Below are 24,545 nucleotides of genomic sequence, written 5' to 3' on the forward strand. Positions count from 1 at the left end.
CAGATTCACTCGTGTTGCCCACTAGAAATGTATATATTTCTATAGGATGGTCTGTTATTCTTCTTAACTGTAGAGAGAATAAGTGCAATGGATCAACTGAGAGAGTAAGTACTTAACATCAATCCATAATCAGCCTAAAGTTACCCAGTGAATACCTCACCTTTAACACAATGAATTCTTATGAACACCCTGAGAAGATTCATGATATTCCCTGAGATCTGTTTGTGATTATTCTACTGCTAGCTAGTAGTATAACCACTATACAAGCTACTAACCAACTTGCAAATGGCAAGAATCTAGGCATTAAGGAATCCAACAATACCCCACTCCTCTGCTCCAGTTCACCTGCAGGACAACATGAACAATGCCAGATTCTACTTGCCAGATGACATGGGCATTTGCACCTTTTCTGTACCTCCATTATTAGGTTGTCATCAACTAGGTGAAGCCAAGAATCCATTTGATCCAGCAGGCCCTCTTCAGGCTTCAAGAGCACACAAATTGTTAAAGATTTAATTAAAAGCGGAGTGGAACAAGGGAATAACACTTATTATTTGCAGACACACTAAAATACACAGCCCAGTCTTTTGATTCTATGTAGCATTTCCCTTGCAGTCATATTCCAAACACTAGAATCATGAATTCATACAGCATAAAGCAAGCCTTTCACTCTTTCACCCACCCTAACCCCATCCAACCCTATAGTAACCATCTATATTAATACATTTAACAACACTTGGTCTATACCCTTCTATGTCATGGCTATTGCTACATAGTAATAAAGTGTTATGAGACTATGAATTTCAAATTTCAACCAAACTCATGGTGATAAAATTTCTTCTTGTACTGCATCTCCTCCAGAACCATTACACCTTACCTTATGCTCGTATGCTCTTGTTATTCCAACATCTGTAAGGAAAAAAGCATTCTACCATCAACTATTAATATGCCCTCAATATTTGTACACCTGTCAACAGATTTTGCTCTAAAGAAAACAACCCTACTTATTCTGTCATAACTGAGACACTTCATCCCAACCAACATCATGGAAAATCCTCCTCTACATCCTCTCCTGAGCAATTCCATCCTTTTCTATACTGTGGTGACCAAATCTGTTCACAGTGTTCCAATGTTTTATAAAGCTCTACTATAGCTTTCCTGTTCTTTTATTCTGTGCCCAAGATAATGAAGACTAGTGCCCTGTAGACCTTCTTTACGGTCCAATTTACCTGTGCTGCCACCTTCAGAGATAATTGAACTAGTAAACAAAGGTCTCTCTGCTCTTCAATATTCCTTTCCGCCCTACCGTTCATTGTGTATGTCCTACCCTTGTATGACTTTGCAAAACCTATTGTATCTCATACCTGTTGAGATTAAATTCAATCTGCTGTTGATCAGCCTAACTTAACGTCTGATAAATATCTTTCTATAGTCTGTAAACCATTGAGGTTTACTGTTCAAATCTCCTATGTTGTATATACAGCAAACTGTAAGAGTCCCTGGGTGCATGCCAGGCTCCAAATCATAAAACCAACCCTGCACTGTTACACACGGTCTCCTATTACTAAGCCAATTTTGCAGTCAATTTGCCTTGAATCCCTGAGGCTCTAATTAGATCTCTAATAGGCCACCAGTTTCCTGGTTACCCATAATGTTCAGCAGAACACCACAGAACATACCAAGCAATGAAGCAACAAAGCAAAACAACCCCCGTTCCTCCCTACCCACAAACATACACAAGCCCTCTAACCCCAGGACAGGCTTGAAACTTCTAGTGGACTGGCAGATATGCAGACATTGGACCCTAGACTTCCCCAGTGGACTTGCAGAGTTGTGCTGACTTGGACTCTGACCATTGGGCCTCAACCTCTGGACTACCAATCAACCAACTCTTGGGCTTCTATCCAGAACTCTAATCGAAACTCTGGGCTCTAATCGACCTTCGGGCTTTGATCCGCACATCCAATTGACCTTCAGGCTTCGATCCGGACCGCCAATACATACATACACATTTTTATACACACTAATATATAGTACCTTATACTATTATAGTCAAAGCATTAGTTGTTTGCTATTCATAAAATTGACTGCTAAATGGATTTCCCTTTGATTCCAAAAGGACAAAAGAAGGAGGTGCAGTAAAACTCTGGGATCAAGAAATGAAACGATGCCGAGCATTCCAGCTGGAGACAGGACAACCTTTGGACATTGTTCGTTCAGTTTGCAGAGGAAAGGTCAGAAACCTAAATTTGAAATACTTTTTGATCAAAGGTTATTGCTATGATATTGTTTGAAGTGGTTCCATTTATACAAAAATATATAATAAAATTGTGTGTGGTTTAAATTGTCAATAAAGAAGACTAAAATAGCTCCTATTGTGCATTTCAGTGTATTGCAACAAATTATTCAACAAAGGAAAGCAAATACTTGGAAATGCTATGATTAAATTTTTCAAAATTGATGAATATTGTGGGGCTCTGGGGTTCACCCTTACTGTAAATGGGGTGTGCAATAATCACCTTCCCTGTCTGTATGTGACTAAGTAGTTCTCCCCCTGGCTCATCATGCTAGGTCTGTTATTGTGCTTGTCACAGTAAAATCACCAGTGGAAATAAATGAGCTTTTCTCATCTGTCATTATGGACCAAATGCTCACCACAATATTATTGATGTGGAAGACATTATTGAAACAATATCTGCTATGATGGATGTCTGACTGTGATACTGGATAATGTCGCATCCTGTTTGTTAGCATTTCAGCCAGTGTAGCTGAAATTAGGTTCCTGGGTAGGTTTTTTTAAAAGAAAGACTGGTTCATTTGAGCAATTCCATACTATTTGAAACATACATACCCCACTATCACCCACCAAATACACAGAATATTTGTGTCAGTTGTGACAAAATGAAAAGCAGCGAGTTAACACTCTCAGTTCTGGTAAAAATGGTAATGTGTTTGATTACAGTGGCTTCTATGGGGTCAACCAAAAGTGTTATCATCCTTTTTAAACTTCTTTTTTACAATTGCAAGACTCTGCTGGACATTAAGAAATTAAAGTACTGCTGGTCTACGCAATCTGTGAGTTGCTCTTTGATGAAGAAGCTGAAGGAGCTGGACTTGGTGTGGATGATAAGAAAGTGGTTCATAACCAGCTTTTAAAAGGCAGTGAAACAATTGAATACTGACATGTTTGTAATGCCCACACCCCATAAGTGATGGTAACAAACAATAAAGGAGAAAAAAGGCCCGTTGACTCAACTTGCCATCCATCTTTTGCAGATCATCTCTCCATTTCAACATGCAAAATCATATTTTCACCCATCACCCAAACTGACTTATCTAGAAGCACTATTCTGTTGTTCAGCCTATTCATATATTTAGTACCTGAATGCAAATTCAGTTACTTAGATACTACCTTCTGCAAATATAATGCCTGTGTGCATCGTGAACGCTGGTCCAAAAGTCTTTTTGTTGCTTATGCAATGCTTTTGTTATAAGCCAGCCAAGCTGCCTATTCTCATCTAATTCACCTCCCCTCTACCCCCCAACCCCTCATTCCCTCTCTAACTACTCTCTCTCCCCCTTCCCCATCGCTCTCCCCTTCCCCATCGCTCTCCCCTTCCCCATCTCTCTCCCTTCTCCCATCTCTCTCCCATTTCTCCTGTCTCTCTCCCATTTCCCGTCTCTCTCCCCACCCCTCTCCCTACCTCTCACCTTACAACCCCCACTAACCCCCCCACCCTCTGTCCCTCTCTACCCCCTCTATCCCCTCCTTCTCATCCTTTCTCTACTTCCCCCTTCCCCTTGCCCCTCCCCCTCCCCCTCCCTCTCTCTCCCTCACCCCCCACTCTCAACTGGAATTTTGAAATGTTGGAAAGTAAGATAGCACAAGATAAATTCAGAAAGCTCCAAGTCCAGCAATAGAGTAGTAATATTCTCAGAATCTTAAATAGCTGTTAAAGGAAATCTGCTTATGAATCCTACAATAGCCATGATCAATGAAAATTCCAGCAAGCATATATATGTATTTCCTCAGATTTACCTTTGCTTTTTGCATAATAATACTTTTTGATTACAGGGGAAAATACTAGTAGGAACAAAAGATTGTGAGATAATTGAAGTTGGGGAAAAGAATGCAGCTTCAAATAGCCTGATCGATGGGCATATGGAAGGAGAGATTTGGGGCCTTGCTACACACCCGTTGAAAGATCTCCTGATCTCTGCAAGTGATGATGGTACAATAAGAATCTGGGACTTGGCTGATAAAGTAAGCAAGGAAAGATTTTTTAAAATTGATGCATTCCTAAATATTGCTGATGTCTGCCTTCCTGTTGCCTTTTATCAAATGTATTTGCTTTATTTGCTTTCTTTCCATCGAGATCTGTGATGGTCTATTCTTCTCCTTATTTGTTTTTTCAGTTTCCTAACTGTATTGAAATCTCCGTTAGAGACCACTCCCAAAACCCTAGTGTCATAACATTCGAATCTGATAAATAAATTCATATACAAATTATGGTGTGAAATTGTAGTTCTCCTCTCAGTTATTTTACAGAAGTCTGTTAAATTTTCCCCATTGTAGAAATTGCTAAACAAAGTGAACCTTGGATATGGTGCTAAATGTGCTGCATACAGTCCTGATGGAGAAATGGTAGCGATTGGGATGAAAAATGGAGAATTTATTATACTCTTAGTCAATTCTTTGAAAGTGTGGGGCAAGAAACGAGATCGAAGTGCTGCCATCCAGGATATCAGGTATAATATCTATTGCAGTAGAAATATTCAGCTATTGACCAGTATCTTTTAAAATATGTACATTTATGTATAAAATTGATTAAATATCAGCATGAGCACAAACTGTTGCACATCTGAATAGCTGGTCCAAAAGCTCTGAATTTTGGGCCCAGAAACTTGTACTTGTGAACCATTTCCAGGTCAGAACAGAAAATCAAGGACTTATATTGTTCCTGGCACTTCCAAACACGTTGCATGCCCAGTAGCCTCAGAGTACTAGTATATTACAGCGACATCAAATGGCATTTGACACTTCATGTATAAAATTCTACCTTGTGTACAGTTTGAAAAGGGTGGAAAGTTCATAAGGTTTTAAATAGGCTGGAACAGAAACCCAGTGAAACTGAGACATTGAGTTTTTAAAGTGGCCAAGTATGATGTCACAAGACAGCAGATAAGTGAGTGCTGGTATCACTTCCCAATTCTTCCTTATTGGTCAAGAAATTTAATCAGGAAATTATTGCAGTTAACCTCCAAGAGGACCACAACCTTGTCATAGAGTTTGAAGGCCTGGAGAGAGATGTTGGCTAGAGTCAAGGCCTGTGCTTTAGCTCTTGGTAGGGTCACCCATGCCAGACAGGTTAAAGGGTAGAGGCTATGAAGGATCCTTCCATATCTGCATGCAACGGTATGGACAGACAGAGATGGAAGACCTTCATTGCTGCCCAAAACACCAGTGGTGTTAACGGGCAAAAAGTAAGTTGCAGTTGGAGAAAAAGGTGCATGTCTACAATAATTAAAGCTAAACTTTTTGAACTAAATAGAACAATGATGTCTGGAAGGGCAATATGTTGAAGCCATAACACATAGGAACTGGTGGAATTCAACGATCGTATCTGCAACTAGTGCTGGCTTCTCAAGGAGCCTAGGCACAGAATTTGAGAAATGAATATTTTAGGGTGAGGGTGAAGGCAGTCAACTCTGATGATTAGTTACCTAGAATTTGATCTGTGGTTAGGAACAGGAGAGTGTGCCTATAAAGGAAGTAGGTATAAGGATTCATGGAATAACTCTGGAGGAAAGCCCTTAACCTTCTCTGACAGGTATGAACTTCATGCTCCTTCTTTTGGACACTCTCCAAAGCACTTCTGCAGATTCATTTTGAGTAAGCAATGTAAAATATAGTGTTACAGTTACAGAGAAAGACTAAACTAGGTAGACTAATAAAATGCAAGGGCCATGACAAGCTAGATTGAGAGAGCAAAAGTTCTAGTGTATAAGAGGTCTGTTCAAGAGTCTGATAATGGCATAACAGTGGAATAAAAAATTGTCCCAGGGATTGGTGGAATATGACCTCAATCTTTTATATCTTCTACTTGACACAAAACAGGAGAAGAAAGAGTGGCTGAGGTGGGAGGGATCCTGGATTATGTTCGTCGCTTTCCTGAAGCAGTAGGATATATAGACAGTTGATGGAGGGGAAGCTGGTTTTCATGAGAGACTGGGCTGCAATCACAATGCTCTGAAATTTCTTGCAGACTTTAGGCAAGGCAGTTGCTTAACCAAACTATGATACCTTCAGAGAGGATGCTTTCTATGGTGCATCTGTTTTTTTAAAAAAAGGCGAGGTTCATAAAGGACATACCAATTTTTCTTAGCTTTCTAAGACAGTAGAGGTGCTGGTCATAGCATCCATGAAATATAGTTGTCATAGATTATAACCTATCTAGGGGAACAGACTTGGTTCTCTGAAATAAAATAAGAGTCCTTCAGGCTATGTTGCCTACCTGCTGTCAAAGTTGAGGGCATATGGGTTGGAGAGGAACTTGCAGTACAGAAACAGGGCCTCCAGCCCAACTTGTCCATAATAATCAACATGTCCATCTGAGTTTTTGTGGGTTAATCTGGATTGCCAGCATCTGTTGAATCTCATGTTTAAACCTTGCCCTTAAATTCACTTGGTCACCCCCTCCCCTTTTTCAATCACTCTGTGTCCATCTCTGGAAACAGACTGTCTACTGATAACCTTTATAAATCCATTGACTCCTTAACAGCTATCTTGACTTTCCACCTTCTCACTTGTAAAAATTTGACTCCTTTTTCTCATTTCCTTCGTCTCTGCTACACCTGTTCCCAGAATGAGGATTTCCTTTTTAGAACATCAGAGATATTCTGCCTATTCAAAGAATGAGGTTTCTCTTCCTCCACCATTGATGCTGCCCTCACATGCATCTCTTCCATTTTCCATCTTCCTACTGCCTTAACAGGGATAAAGTCCCTCTTGTCCTTACCTACCACACCAAGAGTTTCCACATCCAGCACATCATTGTCTACAACTTCCACCATATTCAACAGGATCCTATCACCAAACAAATCTTTACCTTTCCCCACCACCCCAACTCTCCACTTTCCTCAGGGAATGGTCTTGCCAAGATTCACTAGTACCTCCCCACTTACCTCCCTTCTGGCACATCCCTGCAAGTGGAAGAAGTGATACACCTGCCCAATCACCTCCTCCCTCATCTCCATTCAGGGCCTCAAACAATTTTTCCAGGTGGGGCAGTACTTTATCTGTGAGTCTGTCGGGGATATCTGCTGAGCTCCCGGTGCAGCCTTCTCTACATCAGTGAGACCTGACATCATTTGGGGGACCGCTTTGTCTAGCACCATTGCTCCATCTGCAACAGAATAGATTTCCCAGTGTCAACCATTTTAATTCTAGTTTCCATTCCCATTCTGATAGGTGGCCTCCTGTACTACCACAATAAGCCCACTCTCAGGTTGGAGGAGCAACATCTCATATTCCGTCTGGGTAGCCTCCAACCTGACAACCTGAACAATGATTTCTCTAACTTCCAAGTAATTTCTCACCCCATACTCTTCTCTTTTTTTCCATTCGCCATTTTGGCTCCCCCCTTAGCTCTTCTCCTCACCTGCCTGTCACCTTCCTGTGGTTCCCTTCCTCTTTCTTTCCCCCATGTCCATTCTCTCCTTCTATCAGATTCCAAGTTCTTTATCCCTTTACCTTTTCCACCTATCACCTCACTTCATTTCCGCTCTCCACCCACCTTCCTCCCCCCTCACCTTGCTTAACCTATTACCTTCTGGCATGTACCCTTTCCCCTTCCCCCACTACCTTATTTTGACATTTTCCCCTTTCTTTCCAGTCCTGATGAAGGGTCTCATCCCAAAATATTAACTCTTTATTCTTTTCCATAGATGCAAACTGATCTGCTGAATTCCTCTACCATTTTGTGTGTGTTACTCTGGATTTCCTGCATCTGTAGAACCTCTGGAGGTTACTATTTGCCTGCATTTGGCCCATCTCCCTATAATCCTTTTCTATTTAAATATCTACAAATTTTATCTGCCTTACCAGTTTTATTCTATATACAGTACCAACTATCTGCATGAAAAAGGTTGCTCCTTGGGCCCCTTTTTAAACTTTCCCTTCTTACCTTGAGTTTTGGTGGGATGAGTAGGATCCAGTTGTTGTCATCTAAACTGTCATTAATGACACAGTTTGGATTCAGGAAAAGGTATTGTTGAGGGATTATAAGCATTTGGGGTCAGCATTGCAAAGCAGAGTCATAAATGTGGTAATCTTCACATAATAATCTTCAGATTATTACCTGATTCTAGTGCAACTGTTAGAAGATACATAAGATTAGATAAATGGCTAAAATGTACTGTACAATGCATGGCTCAATGATTGCTGCAAGACAAATGGTCTCTGATTCAAAAAGCGTTATCATTAATACTAGAGGAAGAGTTCTATTGGGACAGGCTTCATTTTAACTATGCCACCCTCTCCCCAATCTCACCACTGATGCCACCACCTTGCACCACCTATATTCGAAACCGAACACTGATTAAAGACCAAGATTCACTCTGTTGTCTCCTGAACTGCCTGTCAGCTCTTATCTTTTGAACTGCCATTGCCTACATTGTCTGCACTGTCTTAAATTGAGGAATTGAGCAGCCTCAAAATAAGCTAACCCCCAAAGCCCAAACTACAGTTTGGTCCATCCATCTCTTTCAGCCTCCTCCAGTAATTTTTAACACCAGTGAGCCTTGCATCAGTGTACTAGAAAATCCTATAGGGTAGGATGATGTACTCTTGGAACCTCTTTTGAACCCTGCCCAAAACTTCCACATCCTTCTTGTAACACAATGAGCAGAACTGTGCATAATACCCCAAAGATGGCCTAACCAAAGTTTTATACAGCTGCAGTATGACTTTATAACTTTTTTAATGTAACAACCTGGGAAAGGATTCACTGATAGTGTAATGGTTTCTCTATAGCAGCAGTGTTTGGGTTATGACTAGAGATCATGGGGGCTTTGGAATGTGCGCTGGCCAATGAGGGGAGGTGTTTTCTTTCTTGTGTGCCTGAGAGAAGATTTTGCGGTCTTTTGTTCGGCGGAAGATAGAGAGAGAAGATGCCAGAATGGGGAAGTTGTAGACTGCAGGATGGAGTGGACTTGGAATGAGGTCGGAAGTCGACGATGCCTGGGGGAAATGGATGGAGGACGAACAGACGGGAAAACAGTGAGCTCCAACATGCACATTAGACTGTTTCATGAAAATGGGCCCTTTTACTTTTTTGTTTTCTATACTAACCCTATAGTCAAATTAAGAATTATAAAGCTCAATTGTTTAATTGCATATTGTGTATTGTTTGTTATTTCGTGTGTTACGAACCCCGTAACTGGGTCACTTACCAGCAAAGATAGAGAGGTCCGTTGAAGTCTGATGATACTATTTTTAACAGTATTTATTAGTAAAAACACACAAAAATAATATCAATGCAAATATACAGATAATATACGTCATCAATACTAAATCTAAAAGTGCGGGTATAATAATAATCAATAAGAAATAAGCTCTATCGTTGTCTAGGGGATAATGTATTGTCCGATGGAAATATAAGATTCACTCAGTTCATGCAGGCTGCAGCCTTTGGGGACCGCTGGATTGTAATGGTTGGAGAGAGAGAGAGAGATTTGGAGAAAAACTTGCCAATTCCTTTTATGATTTTGATCCGTCGGAGTCTCGTTAGTGTGGCCATTCACTTGTGGCCTCTCCTTTAGCTAAGCCGTTCTTCCATGGTGAGCCCGCCAATCCCAGGCAAGGGAAGGACGCACACGAGCCCCCACCGGCTGTCGCTATTAAACGCTGTCACGGGATTTCTAGCGTTTCTCCTGGTGCGTCTAAAGGGGTTGTTCCCCAGACCCACTTTTATCCTTACTCACGGGGTCTCAGATGTCAATCAGGTTGGGATGATGCAATCCCTCAACCAGCCCACTCTGGTCGTCCCCTGAGGGGCTTCAATTAATATTACAGTACTCAATACACAATTCTGTCTCCAAGAGACAATGGCCGTTATCAGGGGTTTTGTTTCGCTGAGGCCAGGACACATTCCAAACCTTGTGGATTCTGCGTGTCTCTCTCTCATTTCCTGGGTCCCAGACCCAAATTAATAGCGATCTTGCGATTCTCAAAAAGGAGGGGGCGACTTTGTACCCTTCGGCCCCTCAGAGTTGCGGCACATTCGTAACACGTGGTACTGATTTGTAACAGGGGAACACATCACGGAGCATCCACCCAAACAAGATTTCTTAAGTTTGGCCAGGCTGGAGGCTGCCTTCCCCTAAATTAACGCCTCTAGCCGAACCTGAGGGTTACATTTTAAAAATCAACTCTCCAATCAATGAGGGCATGCAGGGTTTTACCTTCTTTACCAGCCTATCTGCTTTGAATTGCCATCACTCTCAAACTTGCAACGTCACACACTTGTCCATTGTTATTTCTCTGCTCGCTTTCCAATTGGTCTATATTATGGCTGAATCCTTTGACTCACTATCCAAAACTCTGCCAATTTTGTGTCATCAAATTTACTAATCAGCTTACCTAAATTTTTGACCAAATCATTTATGTATATCACAAGTTGGAGGTCCCAGCACTGGTTCTTGCAGAACACCACTAAGCACAGGCTCCAATCCAGAATAATGCCCTCCACTATTACTCTCTGTCTTATGAATTCAATCTACCAAATCTCCGTGGATCTCATTTGCTTAATCTTCTGGTTCATATTACCATGAAGGACAATGTTGAAAATTTTAATGAAGTTTTCCTGTTCAACCATCTTCACCACTTTCTCAAAAATAACTCAATCAAGTTTACAAAATATGACCTCCCCCACAGATAGCCATACTGACTATCCCTAATATGTCTTTGTTTTTTTCAGATACAAGGTGATCCTATTCCTGAGAAACTTCTCCAATATTTTCCCTACTACTGATAATAGACTCACTAGCTTATAATTTCCTAGTTTGTCTCCAACTGCCTTTCTTGAACAAAAGAACAACATTGACTATCCTTTGGTCCTCAGTGACCTTGCTTGTGGTTGAAGAGAATGTAAATATCTCTGTCATGGTCCCAGCAATCTCACTCTTGCTTCTCAATAACCTGGGATAGATCCCATCAGGCCATGGGTACTTATCCACCTTTATAGAGGTGATCTGATAGAAGCATATAAAATTACATTTATGTGCAGTCCGAATAATTTCCCATGCTATGAAGAACAAGAAAGCATAATTTTAAGATGAAAAGAACTAGTTTTAAGGGATATTTGAGGTTTTTCTGTGCAAAAGGTTTGACAAACCTTATTGAATTCTTTGAAGAAGTTACGAGGAATGTTGACGAGGGTAAGGCAGTGGATGTAGTCTATATGGACTTCAGCAAGGCCTTTGACAAAGTTCCACATGGAAGGTTAGTTAAGAAGGTTCAGTCGTTAGGTATTAATGCTGGAGTAATAAAATGGATTCAACAGTGGCTAGATGAGAGATGCCAGAGAGTAGTGGTGGATAATTGTTGATCGAGATGGAGGCCAGTGACTAGCAGGATGCCTCAGGGATCTGTTTTGGGCCCAATGTTATTTGTAATATACATAAGTGATCTGGATGATGGGGTGGTAAATTGGATTAGTAAGTATGCCGATGATACTAAGGTAGGAGGTGTTGTGGATAATGAGGTGGGTTTTCAAAGCTTGCAGGGAGATTTATGCCAGTTAGAAGAATGGGCTGAATGTTGGCAGATGGAGTTTAATGCTGAGAAGTGTGAGGTTCTACATTTTGGCAGGAATAATCCAAATAGAACATACAGGGTAAATGGTAGGGCATTGAGGAATGCAGTGGAACAGAGAGATCTAGGAATAACAGTGCATAGTTCCCTGAAGGTGGAGTCTCATGTAGATAGGGTGGTGAAGAAGGCTTTTGGAATGCTGGCCTTTATAAATCAGAGCATTGAGTACAGAAGTTGGGATGTAATTTTAAAATTGTACAAGGCATTGGTAAGGCCAAATTTGGAATATTGTGTACAGTTCTGGTCACCGAATTATAGGAAAGATATCAATAAATTAGAGAGAGTGCAGAGACGATTTACTAGGATGTTACCTGGGTTTCAGCACTTAAGTTACAGAGAAAGGTTGAACAAGTTAGGTCTCTATTCATTGGAGCGTAGAAGGTTGAGGGGGGATTTGATCGAGGTATTTAAAATGTTGAGAGGGATAGATAGAGTTGACGTGAATAGGCTGTTTCCATTGAGAGTAGGGGAGATTCAAACGAGAGGACATGATTTGAGAGTTAGGGGGCAAAAGTTTAAGGGAAACACGAGGGGGTATTTCTTTACTCAGAGAGTGATAGCTGTGTGGAATGAGCTTCCTGTAGAAGTAGTAGAGGCCAGTTCAGTTGTGTCATTTAAGGTAAAATTGGATAGGTATATGGACAGGAAAGGAGTGGAGGGTTATGGGCTGAGTGCGGGTAGGTGGGACTAGGTGAGATTAAGAGTTCGGCACGGACTAGGAGGGCTGAGATGGCCTGTTTACGTGCTGTGATTGTTATATGGTTATATGGTAAAAGTAGTTGATACCTGGAACTTGTTGCCAGAGAAGATACAGATACAGAGAAGACACAGATACGAATGAGTCAGGTACAATTGTTATGTTTAAGCAACAAGGATACAAAGCTAGTGTGGGAAGATGGAGTTAGAGTAGATGGACATAAGATGAGCATCGACAGAAACTCTTTTAGCATTGTTGAAGCTGATATTAGGTAGGATGTATCATCATAAAGGAAGTAGTTTTTCCAAGCAAAGGGACAATAATGTGACAAGGCAGAAGTGATAGGCTGGGTTCAATAACAGAATTCACACTCCTGAGAGTGGCTGCTATCCTGAAGTAAAAAATGTTAATGAATACATTGAAAAGGGCATTAAGGAAATACCTTTGAAAATGAAACATCATATTGAAAATAAATCGGCTAAGTAAATAATATTTTTTTAAACTGCTTATAATTAATTTAGAAACATTAACTTCCTTTTATTTTTTCTAGTTTTAGCCCCAATTCCATGTTCCTGGCAGTAGGTTCGGCAGAAAATACTGTTGATTTTTATGATCTCACACAGGGGCCTACTTTAAACCGAATAGGCTACTGCAAAGACATTCCTAGTTTCGTTATCCAAATGGACTTTTCAGCTGACAGCAAACATATTCAGGTAGGATGTCTCCTTAATCTTAGTAAAAATGATATAGGCTGGTACCCAGTGTATTGTTTGGAATGTAATTCAACTCCCATGGTACAAAATCAGAACACTGATAGATGTTTCATTAATCTGAGCTTCTCTCAGAACCCAGTCTTTTAAAGTGAATAGCAGTGTTATATAAAATTGTTGCACATAATTGTGTAATTTTTCAACTATCCAAAAGGTATTTTTCATTTGGTATACTAAACATACAATTTTCTCCTTGCAGGTGTCCACAGGTGCCTATAAGCGTCAGGTACATGAAGTTCCATCAGGAAAGCAAGTAATAGACCAGGCAATAATTGAGAAAATCACATGGGCTACATGGACAAGGTTGGAGATTTGGAGAATTTAAATAAAGTTTGTAATAAGAAATTTAGTTCTCTAATTGTCTCTAATTACAGTATGTAACCTTTTCCAACCACACTTCTTCCTTCTTGTGGACTTCTTTTATCTTCCCTTGACCACTTGTATATACCTCTTTTTGCTGAGTCATTGGTGGCTATTCCACCAATACTTTTTTTGGGATCATATATTTATTTGACCTATAATAGAGTTGTCCTCCCATACTTATCTGTCTTCCCATCTTATTTCCTTAAATTCAAATTTTTTTGCCATACGTAGTGGTTAGCACAACACCTTACACTTCAGGTAACTTGGATTCAATTCTCTGTCTGTAAGGAGTTTGTTCATTCGCCCCGTGACCATGTGGGTTTCCTCTGGGTGCTCCTGTTTCCAAAGATGTACCAGTTGGTAGCTTAATTGTTCATTGTAAATTGTCCCGTGATTAGGCTAGGATTAAATTGGGAGTTGGAAAGCGGGATGGCTCGAAGGGCCAGAAGGACCTATTTCCAAGCTGCATCTCAATAAATAAATCATATTGTTCCTCTGGGGCCAAATCTACTTAACTCTCTTTGGATATTTATCTTAACATTCATTCTCATAAGAACATTTTCTTCATTAAGATGCTATGCTGATGTTGAGAAACTAGTCTCAGATATTTGTTGAGGCTTCCAGTAATTTAATGACTCATACCTTAATGGCACGATGATGTATAAATTTCAGTTTTGCCATTGAACAAAAGAGCTGCATGGATTTTTATACAAGTGAAAGAAACAAATTGTGATAAATGAGTGTGCCATTTTGTGGTTAATATAATTTTTTAAAGCTGGTATAACCAAATGTAATACTTGCTGTTCATCCGTCTTTCCAATGAAGGTAAATTCATCATATACACATCTAAAAATGGGTGGACAAATTAATTTATATTTTTGATCAGAGTATGTTTCAGAACCATTAGATATTTTTCAGAATCATTAATTATTTTTCTACTTCAAGGTTTTAACGAAGTGTTATTTTAAAATATTGGAGGTTTAAGCACTTTTTAGAAAATGATGCTTAAACTAAAAAGACAAGAATATCTTTCAGTTTGTTTTCACAGTCTTTGAATTCAGTAAATTTTCTGAACAATAAGTTATTACATCAAATTTATCTTAGTATAGAAAGAAAAAGCACTTGGTTACGTAGGTTGAATATCTTCAGTGGCACAGATCAGCTGTCAAGGGAAAGAAGTGCCAGAGTATATAGTAAAACTCCAGTAATCTGGCACCCTCAGACTTGGTGCTGGACAAATGGTTTTCTGGATCATTGGATATTATGTCCTATTAATATATTAATATACTTTTAATTCACCTTTTAAGATGTTACATGGTGATATAATGAATTTTCTCATGAACTGGATGTGGTTAAATGGAGTGTGGGAAACAGACCCCTTGTATTTAAAGAGTGCATGGGGAAATGCACCCCTTTGAGTTTAAATGGATTGTGGGAGACATACTCCATGAGTCAGCTGCTGAGTCATTGGGATTTCTGAACAGTTGGATACCAGATTGTGAGATTTTCGTTGTTTAACTGGCAGATGATGTAACACTGTTGGTTTATTGATTCCGCTGCTCTTTCATCTATATTCTTTAAGTTAAGGAAATGGAAGCAAAATATAGAAATTAAGTGGAGAATAAGGAATAAAGTGAAATATTGGATTAAGAGGGACAGAGAAAGCCTAGGCAAAATAGGGGAGGATGAAAAAAATAAAAATTTAATATAAAATATGTTAGACGTCCAGGAACAGTGTGTTACCTCAGTAAATAAGGTAAGGTGGAAGAAGTCTCATTTGCTTCTTCCACCACTTGCTCTGGCAGTGCATTCCAGGCACACACCACTTTGTGTGTGTGTATGTTTTTTAAAGGCCATTTTAAACTTTCCTCCTCCATTTTAAAGCTATATCCAGTCGTATTTCCACTCTGGGGAAAAAGATTGCCTACCTATCCTATTTGTGCCTCTCACAATATACTTCCATCGGGTTGCCCCACCGCCTCCATTACTCCAGAGAAAACAATCCACTAATCCAGGCCGCATCCTCATGAACCTCTTCTGCAGCTAAAGCCTCCAAACTCTTACAGTGAACAAAATTGTGCACCATATTCTAAATATGGCCTAACCAAAGTATTTTGTGCCCGAGAGACTTCCTGAACTTTATATTCAACATCTTGACTGATGAAAGCAAGCATGTTGTATGCTGCCTTTACTACCCTGTCTACTTGTGTTGCTACTTTCAGGGAGCTATGGACTTGCAATCCAAGATCCCTGTGTACATCAATCTCCCAAGGGTCCTATCATTTACATTCAAAACCCCAAAATACAACACCTCACATTTGTCCAGATTAAATTCCATATACCATTTTACTGCCGCATTTTCAATTGGTCTATATCTTGCTGAATCATTTGACAATTACCCTCACCATCCAGAGCTCCATCATTTTTTAAAAATCATCTGCAAACCTAATAATCAGTCCACTTTCGTGCAAACCATTCACAAACAAGATTCCAGCATTAATCTATGAAGAACACTACCGGTCACAGATGTCCAGTTAAACTAACAACCCTCCACCATTACCCTCTATCTTTAATGGCCAAGCTAATTATGAATCCAATCTACCAAGTTTCCATGTGTTTTAATCTTCTAGGTCAGCCTGCCTATCATGAGAGACCTCATTAAAGCTTTATCAAAGCCAACGTGTATATATATAACATCCACTGCCCTTTCCTCATATCACGTCCTCAAAACAACTCAATTAAGTTTGTAAGACATGACCTCACAAAGCAATGCTGGCATTTCTGATAAGCCTGTGCTGTTCTAGATATGAGTAGACCCTGTCCTTAAGAATTTTCTGCAATTATTTCTCTGCTACTGATGTAAGGCTAAATGGCATAAGATTTTCTATGCTGAAGAATGGTCTCGACCCAAAACATTGACTGTTTATTCATCCAGCATTTTGCTTTGGATTTCTAGCACTTGTAGAATTTCTCATGTTTAAGAGTTTCTAGTTTTTTCAATGTATGTTAAACAATTTTGAGGTTGTTTCAAAAACCTCAATTGCATGAAGGTGAAATTCTCCCACACATATATGAATTAAAAATCATCTGATATGATCTTTCATTGAAGAATAATTTTAATACCTGCAGAATTTTCATCCATTTAGTCAGTGGCATAATAAATTTAATGTGAGAGAATTGGGCAATGGAGGTCCAACTTATTAAGAAAGCATGTTTTTATTACTTATATACAAAAATAAAAAAACAACTTTCACTTACTGTCCTAATAATGATAGAATTGAGACATTTTCCTGACTTCAGTGTTATTATATATGCATAAACCCCAGAAGACATACACTATTGTAAGAGAGAATGGAGATGATGATGCTTTTGAATACAAGGAAGATGCACAAAATCTTGATATTTTGCTTCAAGCCTTTGAAAAAATGATAAAACTTTAAGGAAGAGCAGATTTAAGACCTAAAGGTTAGTGGAACAAAGTGTAGAGATCTAAAATGTTAAAATTAATGTGATTTATTCTTCTTAAACAGCATTTTAGGAGATGAAGTCCTCGGAATTTGGCCTCGAAATGCAGAGAAAGCAGATGTCAACTGTGCCTGTGTATCTCATGCTGGGTTAAACTTAGTGACAGGGGATGACTTCGGTTTGGTGAAACTTTTTGATTTTCCTTGCACTGAAAAATATGTAAGTGAATATTGTTTTTATACAGGTGAAAATATCATTTCATTTTTAATAGGAATTGCCCATGTAACCAGATACTTCAGAGACCAACAACAATCACAAAATATTCTGGAAATTATTTAGAACCTGAAACTCCAAGTAGCAAGAGCAGTGCGAGATATTTGAATGTACATTAATTTAAAATGTGATCCCCTATCATTCAGTTTCCTGTGTCACCATAATGCATTATGACAAAGTACATGCCTCTTGTGCCATCTCATCAAGTTGGATTACCCCAAATAATGAAATGGTTGATCTTATCTAGTATTTTTATATTATTAAATGTTTTTGTTCCATTGCAACATAGAAGGAAGCTATTTGTCCTATCAAATCTGTCAAGTCTCAGTGTAATCCCTTTGTACATGCTCATTAGCAGTCCCACCCCAATTTTCCGTCCATCCACCTACACTTAAGACTGTTTAGTTATCCACTAATCTACCAACCAGCTTAAATATTACATACCCGAGGGAACTACTGCAACTGAGAAGTCCATATGGACACAGAGAGAACATGCAAATTCCATACAGATTGATTTAGAGATCAGAATCACACCTGGGTTGCTGGAGCAGTGAGGAAGCTGCCTTCATCAAATACCCCTTTAATGTTCCAGGTAAGAGAATGCAAACCAGGTTTTGCAAGCTAGGATCTGGGCAAATTTAATCAGCTTTGTCAATGTTTCTGAAGAGAAGTTGCTACAAGTAGCAGATTGAACTCTTTAAAATACTTCATGATCTTCAGCTTCTGTAAGAGTAGTTGCCACTTTTAAAGTTGTTATAGAATGTTGTAATAAGATTCCTAACCACTGCAACTCTGTTGAATGAACATTTGGGCAAATGCTCTATTACTGTCCTTGAAAAACACGTGTCAAACAGATGTTTGGAAGTTCTAGCCCACTCTTTCTGGTGGCAGAACAAAAGATTGTATTGAAAAATGAAAGATTTAATTTGTAGTGCAGTTATGAATCGTTCAATAATTGATTACCCTGACATTTTTTGCTTGTATTTCATTAGGCCAAACACAAGCGTTATTTTGGACATTCTGCACACGTGACAAATGTACGTTTTTCCCATGATGACAAGTATGTTGTTAGTGCTGGTGGTGATGACTGCAGGTAAGGTTTGTTACGAACCCCGTAACTAGGTGTCTTACCAGCAAAGATAGGAGTGTCCGTTGGAGTCTGGTGATACTATTTTCAACAGTATTTATTAGTAAAAATACACAAAAATAATATCAATGCAAATATACAGATAATATACGTCATCAATACTAAACCTAAAAGTGCGGGTATAATAATAATCAATAAGAAATAAGCTCTATCATTGTCTAGGGGATAATGAATTGTCCGATGGAAATATAAAGTTCAGTTCAGTTCGTGCAGGCTGCGGTAGTTGTTGGTCGCGGTGTTTCAATTGTTGGAGAAAGAGAGAGAGAGAGAGAACAGTAACAGCTATTGACTTGCTGACTTTCCTTTACAATCTTGATCCGTCAATGCGTTGTTGTTGTGGCCATTCACGTATGACCCCTCCGTCCTTTAGCTAGACCATTTCGTGGTGGACTCATCACCCAGGCAAGGGTGGACACACACACAAGCCCCACCAGTCTCGTAGCGTCTCTCCTGGTGCGTCTGAGGGGTGTTGCCCCAGACCCTACTTTTATCCCCACTCACGGGGTCTCAGGTGTCAATCAGGTTGGGATGATGCAATCCATCAAACCAGCCCACTCTGGTTGCCCCCTGAGGGGTTTCAGTGAAAAGAACAGTATTCAATAAACAATCCTTCTCCAAGAGACAATAGCAGTAATCAGTGGTTCCGTTCTGCTTTTGTTAGGAGGAGACATTCCACTTTGTGTATCTCTTAATGTCTCTCTCTCATTAACTGACATGAGCTGTTTATCAATAACAACTGTCTTGGCAGCTTTCCTGTGTCTCTCTCATCTCCCTTGATAGCATCGGAATAGTGGTGATTTGCGATTCTCCAAGGGGGGGGGGGGGGCATTGGCGATTCTGTACCCTTCTGCCCATCAGAGTTGTTCATCATTCGTAACACCCCCATCCTTCTAAGAATTTTCACCAAAGGGGAAAATTAACTAATACAGAGTCTTACAGAATTTCAGAATCTAACACAATACAAAAGAGTTTTTCACTACAGAGTAATACAGTTATATATTCAATTTAGCATCTAGATAAACAGTCAGCAAGCACATTATCACTTCCTTTAATATGCTGTATCTTAATATCAAATTCTTAATAAATTCCTGTAGCATCAGACTCCAATTTAATAACCACCTATTTTTTTATCCCTTTTCTTCAGCAAAAACAAAACTAAAGGATTGTGATCTTAGCTTAAGTGTATATTACAAAATGTGAACCAATACATGTGATTATCCTGTAGTACATTACAAAAGTTTATGCAAATACTAATCTTTATTTTACTTTTAAACTCAACAGTCAATCTTCCATGGTGTTGTCTTTATTATTTACATGCTTTGTCGAAATCCCTCAAAACCAGATCCTGTTATTTAAAGTGGCATTTTGTCAACCTTCACCTCTTTTCCACTTAACTCTCACGTGGTTAGCTTGCTCACCAGTGTGGAATAGGCTTTCGCATACTCCTTTCATAGGGGTTAACTTATCAACAATGTTTTCCAAACTTAGCCCATCTTCTGAACTTCCACACAATTCTTTATTTTTAAGCAAGTCATTAGTTTTATCTTCAGGACCCTTCATTCTATTAGTTTTCAGTTTAACATCTGCAAGTGATCCCTCTTTGTCTAAACAACAGTTCAAATTCTGCCTCTTCACAGCACACCCTTGAATAACATTAGTGAGTGGGGTACCTTTACATTCCAAATCAAACTGTAATTGATTCACAGGCACCTTGTTAACAAGCCATTGTTCCTTCAGCCTGGTTACTGCTTCTGACACCAATCCAGACTTTAAATTTTCTTTAGTCAAGTTAGGAACTACACTTTTCCCTTCTCCTTCAATAATATTCACATCACCACCTTTTATCTCCTCAGTAACTTTTAACACACCTTCTAACACAAACAACTGGGAATTCTCACTTCCCACTGGTACCAAGGTTAACCCTTTCTTCACTGAACCAAGTCCATCTGACCCAAAAGGACTGCATTCCTTTTCAACTAAATCAGATATCTCCAGACTTTTCCTGAGTTTCATTACTAGATTCAGTACCATGTGCATCCACATCTTGAACACACTCGGATGGGACATCTGCCTCTTCCAGGCTTTTAATACCCGTCCCCTTTTTAAATTCTAAGTTCCCCTGATCCTCCCAGTTATTCTCTGGGCAACTCTCTTCCGAAGTAAACTCAACCCTGCGGGTTAAAACAACCTCATCCGCTAACCCAGCAGACTCCTTCAAGGTAATGGCATCCTTTTCATCTAGGACTGCCCTTATTTCATTAGCAGGAACACATTTAAAATTTTCAACTTCTTCAAACAGTTCTGTCAAGCCAGACAGATCATCCATGTCCAACCCTGGACCTTCTAACTGCCTTATCGGTTTCTCCTTATTACACCATGCCTCTATAAATTCCCTCTTGGCTAAGAGTAGGTCTACTTCCTCTCCTTTACTCTCTTTCACTTCCCTATTCTCCGTTTTACCATCCCCTAACCCCTCTTGGTACAGGGTCGGTAAAAACGTCTCAGCCAAATCAACACTGGACTGATTTAAACTGGTCTCTTTCTCAGCTGCCTTTCTTGACATGCTGCGAGTGATCGCGCATGCGGGATAGATCTTGGAACCTAGGGGCGGGTCCTCAACACTTACAGGCTTGCTCGTCAGCTCCACGGCTGAACACACCTCACCCCCTGCTAAATCATTACCAAGAAGGACGTCCACGCTGTCTCTCGGTAATTCTAACCCCTATTTCAACTGGTCTAGATACCAAATCACAATTTATAATGATCCCATGCAAAGGTACAGCTTCTGTCCCTTTTCCTATGCCTCTCAAAACTACCTCTCCAGTCTCAGGACCAAAATCTAGTACCTTACTGAGAATCAATGACTGCTCAGCTCCAGTATCTCTCCAGATCCGCACTGGAACTGGTGTTTCTCCCTCTTCCACAGACACGGTCCCTTCTGAAATAAATTTCTCACGCGTCTCTCATATTTTATCTACCTGAGCCTTTCTCGTCGATTTGCTGATTGACACAATACACCCTGTAGGGACTGCTGTGTTCCCTTTTCCTGTCTCCTTCCTCGGAGCAAAGCACTTAGATGCAATATGACCAACCTTTCCACAATTAAAACAGGTCAAGCCAGGAACCCTCCTGCCAGCTTGCCTTTCTTCCTCCTTACTTTTACCACTAGCTCCCAGCTTAATTTCTACCTCAGCCGGCGGGCTTTCTCTACCGTTCCTACAGTCTTTCTGGTAACTCTTATTCGAGGAAAACTTTGTCTTGTGGGTTAGGGCATATTCATCTGCGAACCTGGCAAATTCTGATATAGACTTATTCAGCTTCTCATTCAAATACATCTGGATATCATCCGAAACACAACCTTTAAATTCCTCAATCAGAATTAACTCCCTGAAACGATCGAAATCCTCCTCCACCCTTTCTGCCGCACACCAACGATCCAAGAGCACACCCTTCTCATAGGCAAACTCTGCATGCGTCTGATTCCATACTTTCTTTAAATCTCTGAACTTCTGTCTATATGCCTCAGGGATTAACTCATAGGTCCGAAGGATAACCTGTTTTACTTCCTCGTAATTCTCAGACTCCTCCACAGACAACGTTGCATATGCCCGTTGTGCCTTCCCTTTTAACACACTTTGTAACAACGCCACCCACTGATCTCTGGGCCACTTCTGATTCACTGCCACCTTTTCAAAATGCAAGAAGTAACTATCAACATCTGTCTCCTTGAACGGAGGTACTAACCTAAACTCCCTACTAAACATTAAACCTCTCCTCTCGGTCCGCCCCTTGGACCCTTCTCTCTTGCTTTAACTTCTCCATGTCCAGCTCATGCTCCCTCTGTTTCTCCTTCTCCTCATACTCCCTCTGTTTTTCAGCTCTTTCCTTCTCCTTTTCAGCTGCTTCCAGCTGTTTTAACCTAATTTCATGCTCCCTCTGCTTTTCAGCTCTTTCCTTCTCCTTTTCAGCTGCTTCCAGCTGTCTTAACCTAATTTCATGCTCCCTCTGTTTTTCAGCTCTTTCCTTCTCCCTTTTCACCTCTAACTCCTTTAGCTGGAGCTCATACTCCCTTTTCTTCTGTTCCATGTCCAGCCTCAATTTTTCCAACTCTAACTGAGCCGTCCCAACAGCTGGTACCTTTTCAGGGATATTTGCCAATACCTCAGCCGAAAACACATCCTTCTTAATATAATACTGAGTTATTAATACAGGTAATAATATAATACTGATATAACACATCTCCCATTTTTTCATTGACGACCTCATCTCTGTGAGATTTAGTCCTTTCGCAATTTTTACCAAGTCCGTCTTTGTGGCCTCCTCTAGCGCCTTCAAAGTCGGGTTTTGTATAAATTTATCTACGTCCATCTTTGCTGGTTTCCCGTCTGGTTACCCACGCAACCAGATCAAAGTCTGGACTTAAAAGCCCTCCAATTTGGTATCAAATCTCGAGATGAGGCCCCAAGTTGTTACGAATCCCGTAACTGGATGTCTTACCAGCAAAGATAGGAGTGTCCGTTGGAGTCTGGTGATACTATTTTCAACAGTATTTATTAGTAAAAATACACAAAAATAATATCAATGCAAATATACAGATAATATACGTCATCAATACTAAACCTAAAAGTGCGGGTATAAAAATAATCAATAAGAAATAAGCTCTATCGTTGTCTAGGGGATAATGAATTGTCCGATGGAAATATAAAGTTCAGTTCAGTTCATGAAAGCTGCGGTAGTTGTTGGTCGCGGTGTTTCAATTGTTGGAGAGAGAGAGAGAGAGAACAGTAACAGCTATTGACTTGCCGACTTTCCTTTACGATCTTGATCCGTCAATGCGTTGTTGTTGTGGCCATTCACGTATGACCCCTCCGTCCTTTAGCTAGACCGTTCCGTGGTGGACTCGTCACCCAGGCAAGGGTGGACACACACACAAGCCCCCACCAGTCTCATAGCATCTCTCCTGGTGCGTCTGAGGGGTGTTGCCCCAGACCCTACTTTTATCCCCACTCACAGGGTCTCAGGTGTCAATCAGGTTGGGATGATGCAACCCATCAAACCAGCCCACTCTGGTTGCCCCCTGAGGGGTTTCAATGAATAGAACAGTACTCAATAAACAATCCTTCTCCAAGAGACAATAGCAGTAATCAGTGGTTCCGTTCTGCTTTTGTTAGGAGGAGACATTCCACTTTGTGTATCTCTTAATGTCTCTCTCTCATTAACTGACATGAGCTGTTTATCAATAACAACTGTCTTGGCAGCTTTCCTGTGTCTCTCTCATCTCCCTTGATAACAGCATCGGAATAGTGGCGATTTGCGATTCTCCGAGGGGGGGGGGCATTGGCGATTCTGTACCCTTCTGCCCATCAGAGTTGTTCATCATTCGTAACAGGTTCTAAAAATGTATTTTACCTAAATCACAGTGTTTTCAATTGAGGGAAATGCCCAATTTTGTTTTTCATATTAATAACTTTGCAATGAATTGAAATGCAAAGGAATTGAAATATCACTTTAGCTTTCTAATTAAATCTTTATTGATACTAGGGGCAAAAAAATAATTAAAATAAAAAAGCTACAAGGTAGGCCTTGACATTCTGAAAACTATGATAGCTTTCTCCATAAATCAGAAAGGATCTTGTAACTAAAAGTAATAAAATTAGGAAGGCTATGCAGGTTATAATTTTGCAAAGAATGGTAGTAGCCTGTGGATTGGAAGAATTTTAGGGATCTTTAAGTAACTTCCATATTAAGTAACTTAAGTTGACTGTAATTATAATAAAATACACCGATACATTTTCTATGGCTCCACTTTCCCATAATTTGAACAAAGTAGTCCACATTTTTCACCATCAGCTCCAGGAATTCAACAAAATTTAGGAACCTTGCACAAATATGCAAGCTCAAATACTGGACTCCCAAAAGCAGAGCATCTTGTTGAGATTCACTGATACATGTGCT

General features: G+C 39.9%; 2 protein-coding genes across 3 annotated transcripts in view; one reads left to right on the forward strand and one right to left on the reverse strand.

Annotated features, from left to right (window-relative positions):
* LOC140730489 (echinoderm microtubule-associated protein-like 6) overlaps positions 1 to 24,545 on the forward strand; it is a 343,576-nt gene that overhangs the window by 314,003 nt on the left and 5,028 nt on the right. For both annotated transcript variants that reach the window (XM_073050994.1, XM_073050996.1), the window contains 7 exons: positions 2,120 to 2,234; positions 4,076 to 4,264; positions 4,577 to 4,749; positions 13,123 to 13,285; positions 13,542 to 13,645; positions 17,236 to 17,389; positions 18,436 to 18,536. In XM_073050994.1, the coding sequence (XP_072907095.1) occupies positions 2,120 to 2,234; positions 4,076 to 4,264; positions 4,577 to 4,749; positions 13,123 to 13,285; positions 13,542 to 13,645; positions 17,236 to 17,389; positions 18,436 to 18,536 (999 nt within the window). The remainder of the gene's footprint in view (positions 1 to 2,119; positions 2,235 to 4,075; positions 4,265 to 4,576; positions 4,750 to 13,122; positions 13,286 to 13,541; positions 13,646 to 17,235; positions 17,390 to 18,435; positions 18,537 to 24,545) is intronic.
* LOC140730495 (clathrin heavy chain linker domain-containing protein 1-like) overlaps positions 1 to 24,545 on the reverse strand; it is a 408,057-nt gene that overhangs the window by 197,984 nt on the left and 185,528 nt on the right. The gene's annotated exons all lie outside the window — the stretch shown is intronic.

The sequence above is a fragment of the Hemitrygon akajei genome, chromosome 7, assembly GCF_048418815.1.
Source record: "Hemitrygon akajei chromosome 7, sHemAka1.3, whole genome shotgun sequence".
In the NCBI taxonomy this organism is placed as follows: domain Eukaryota; kingdom Metazoa; phylum Chordata; class Chondrichthyes; order Myliobatiformes; family Dasyatidae; genus Hemitrygon; species Hemitrygon akajei.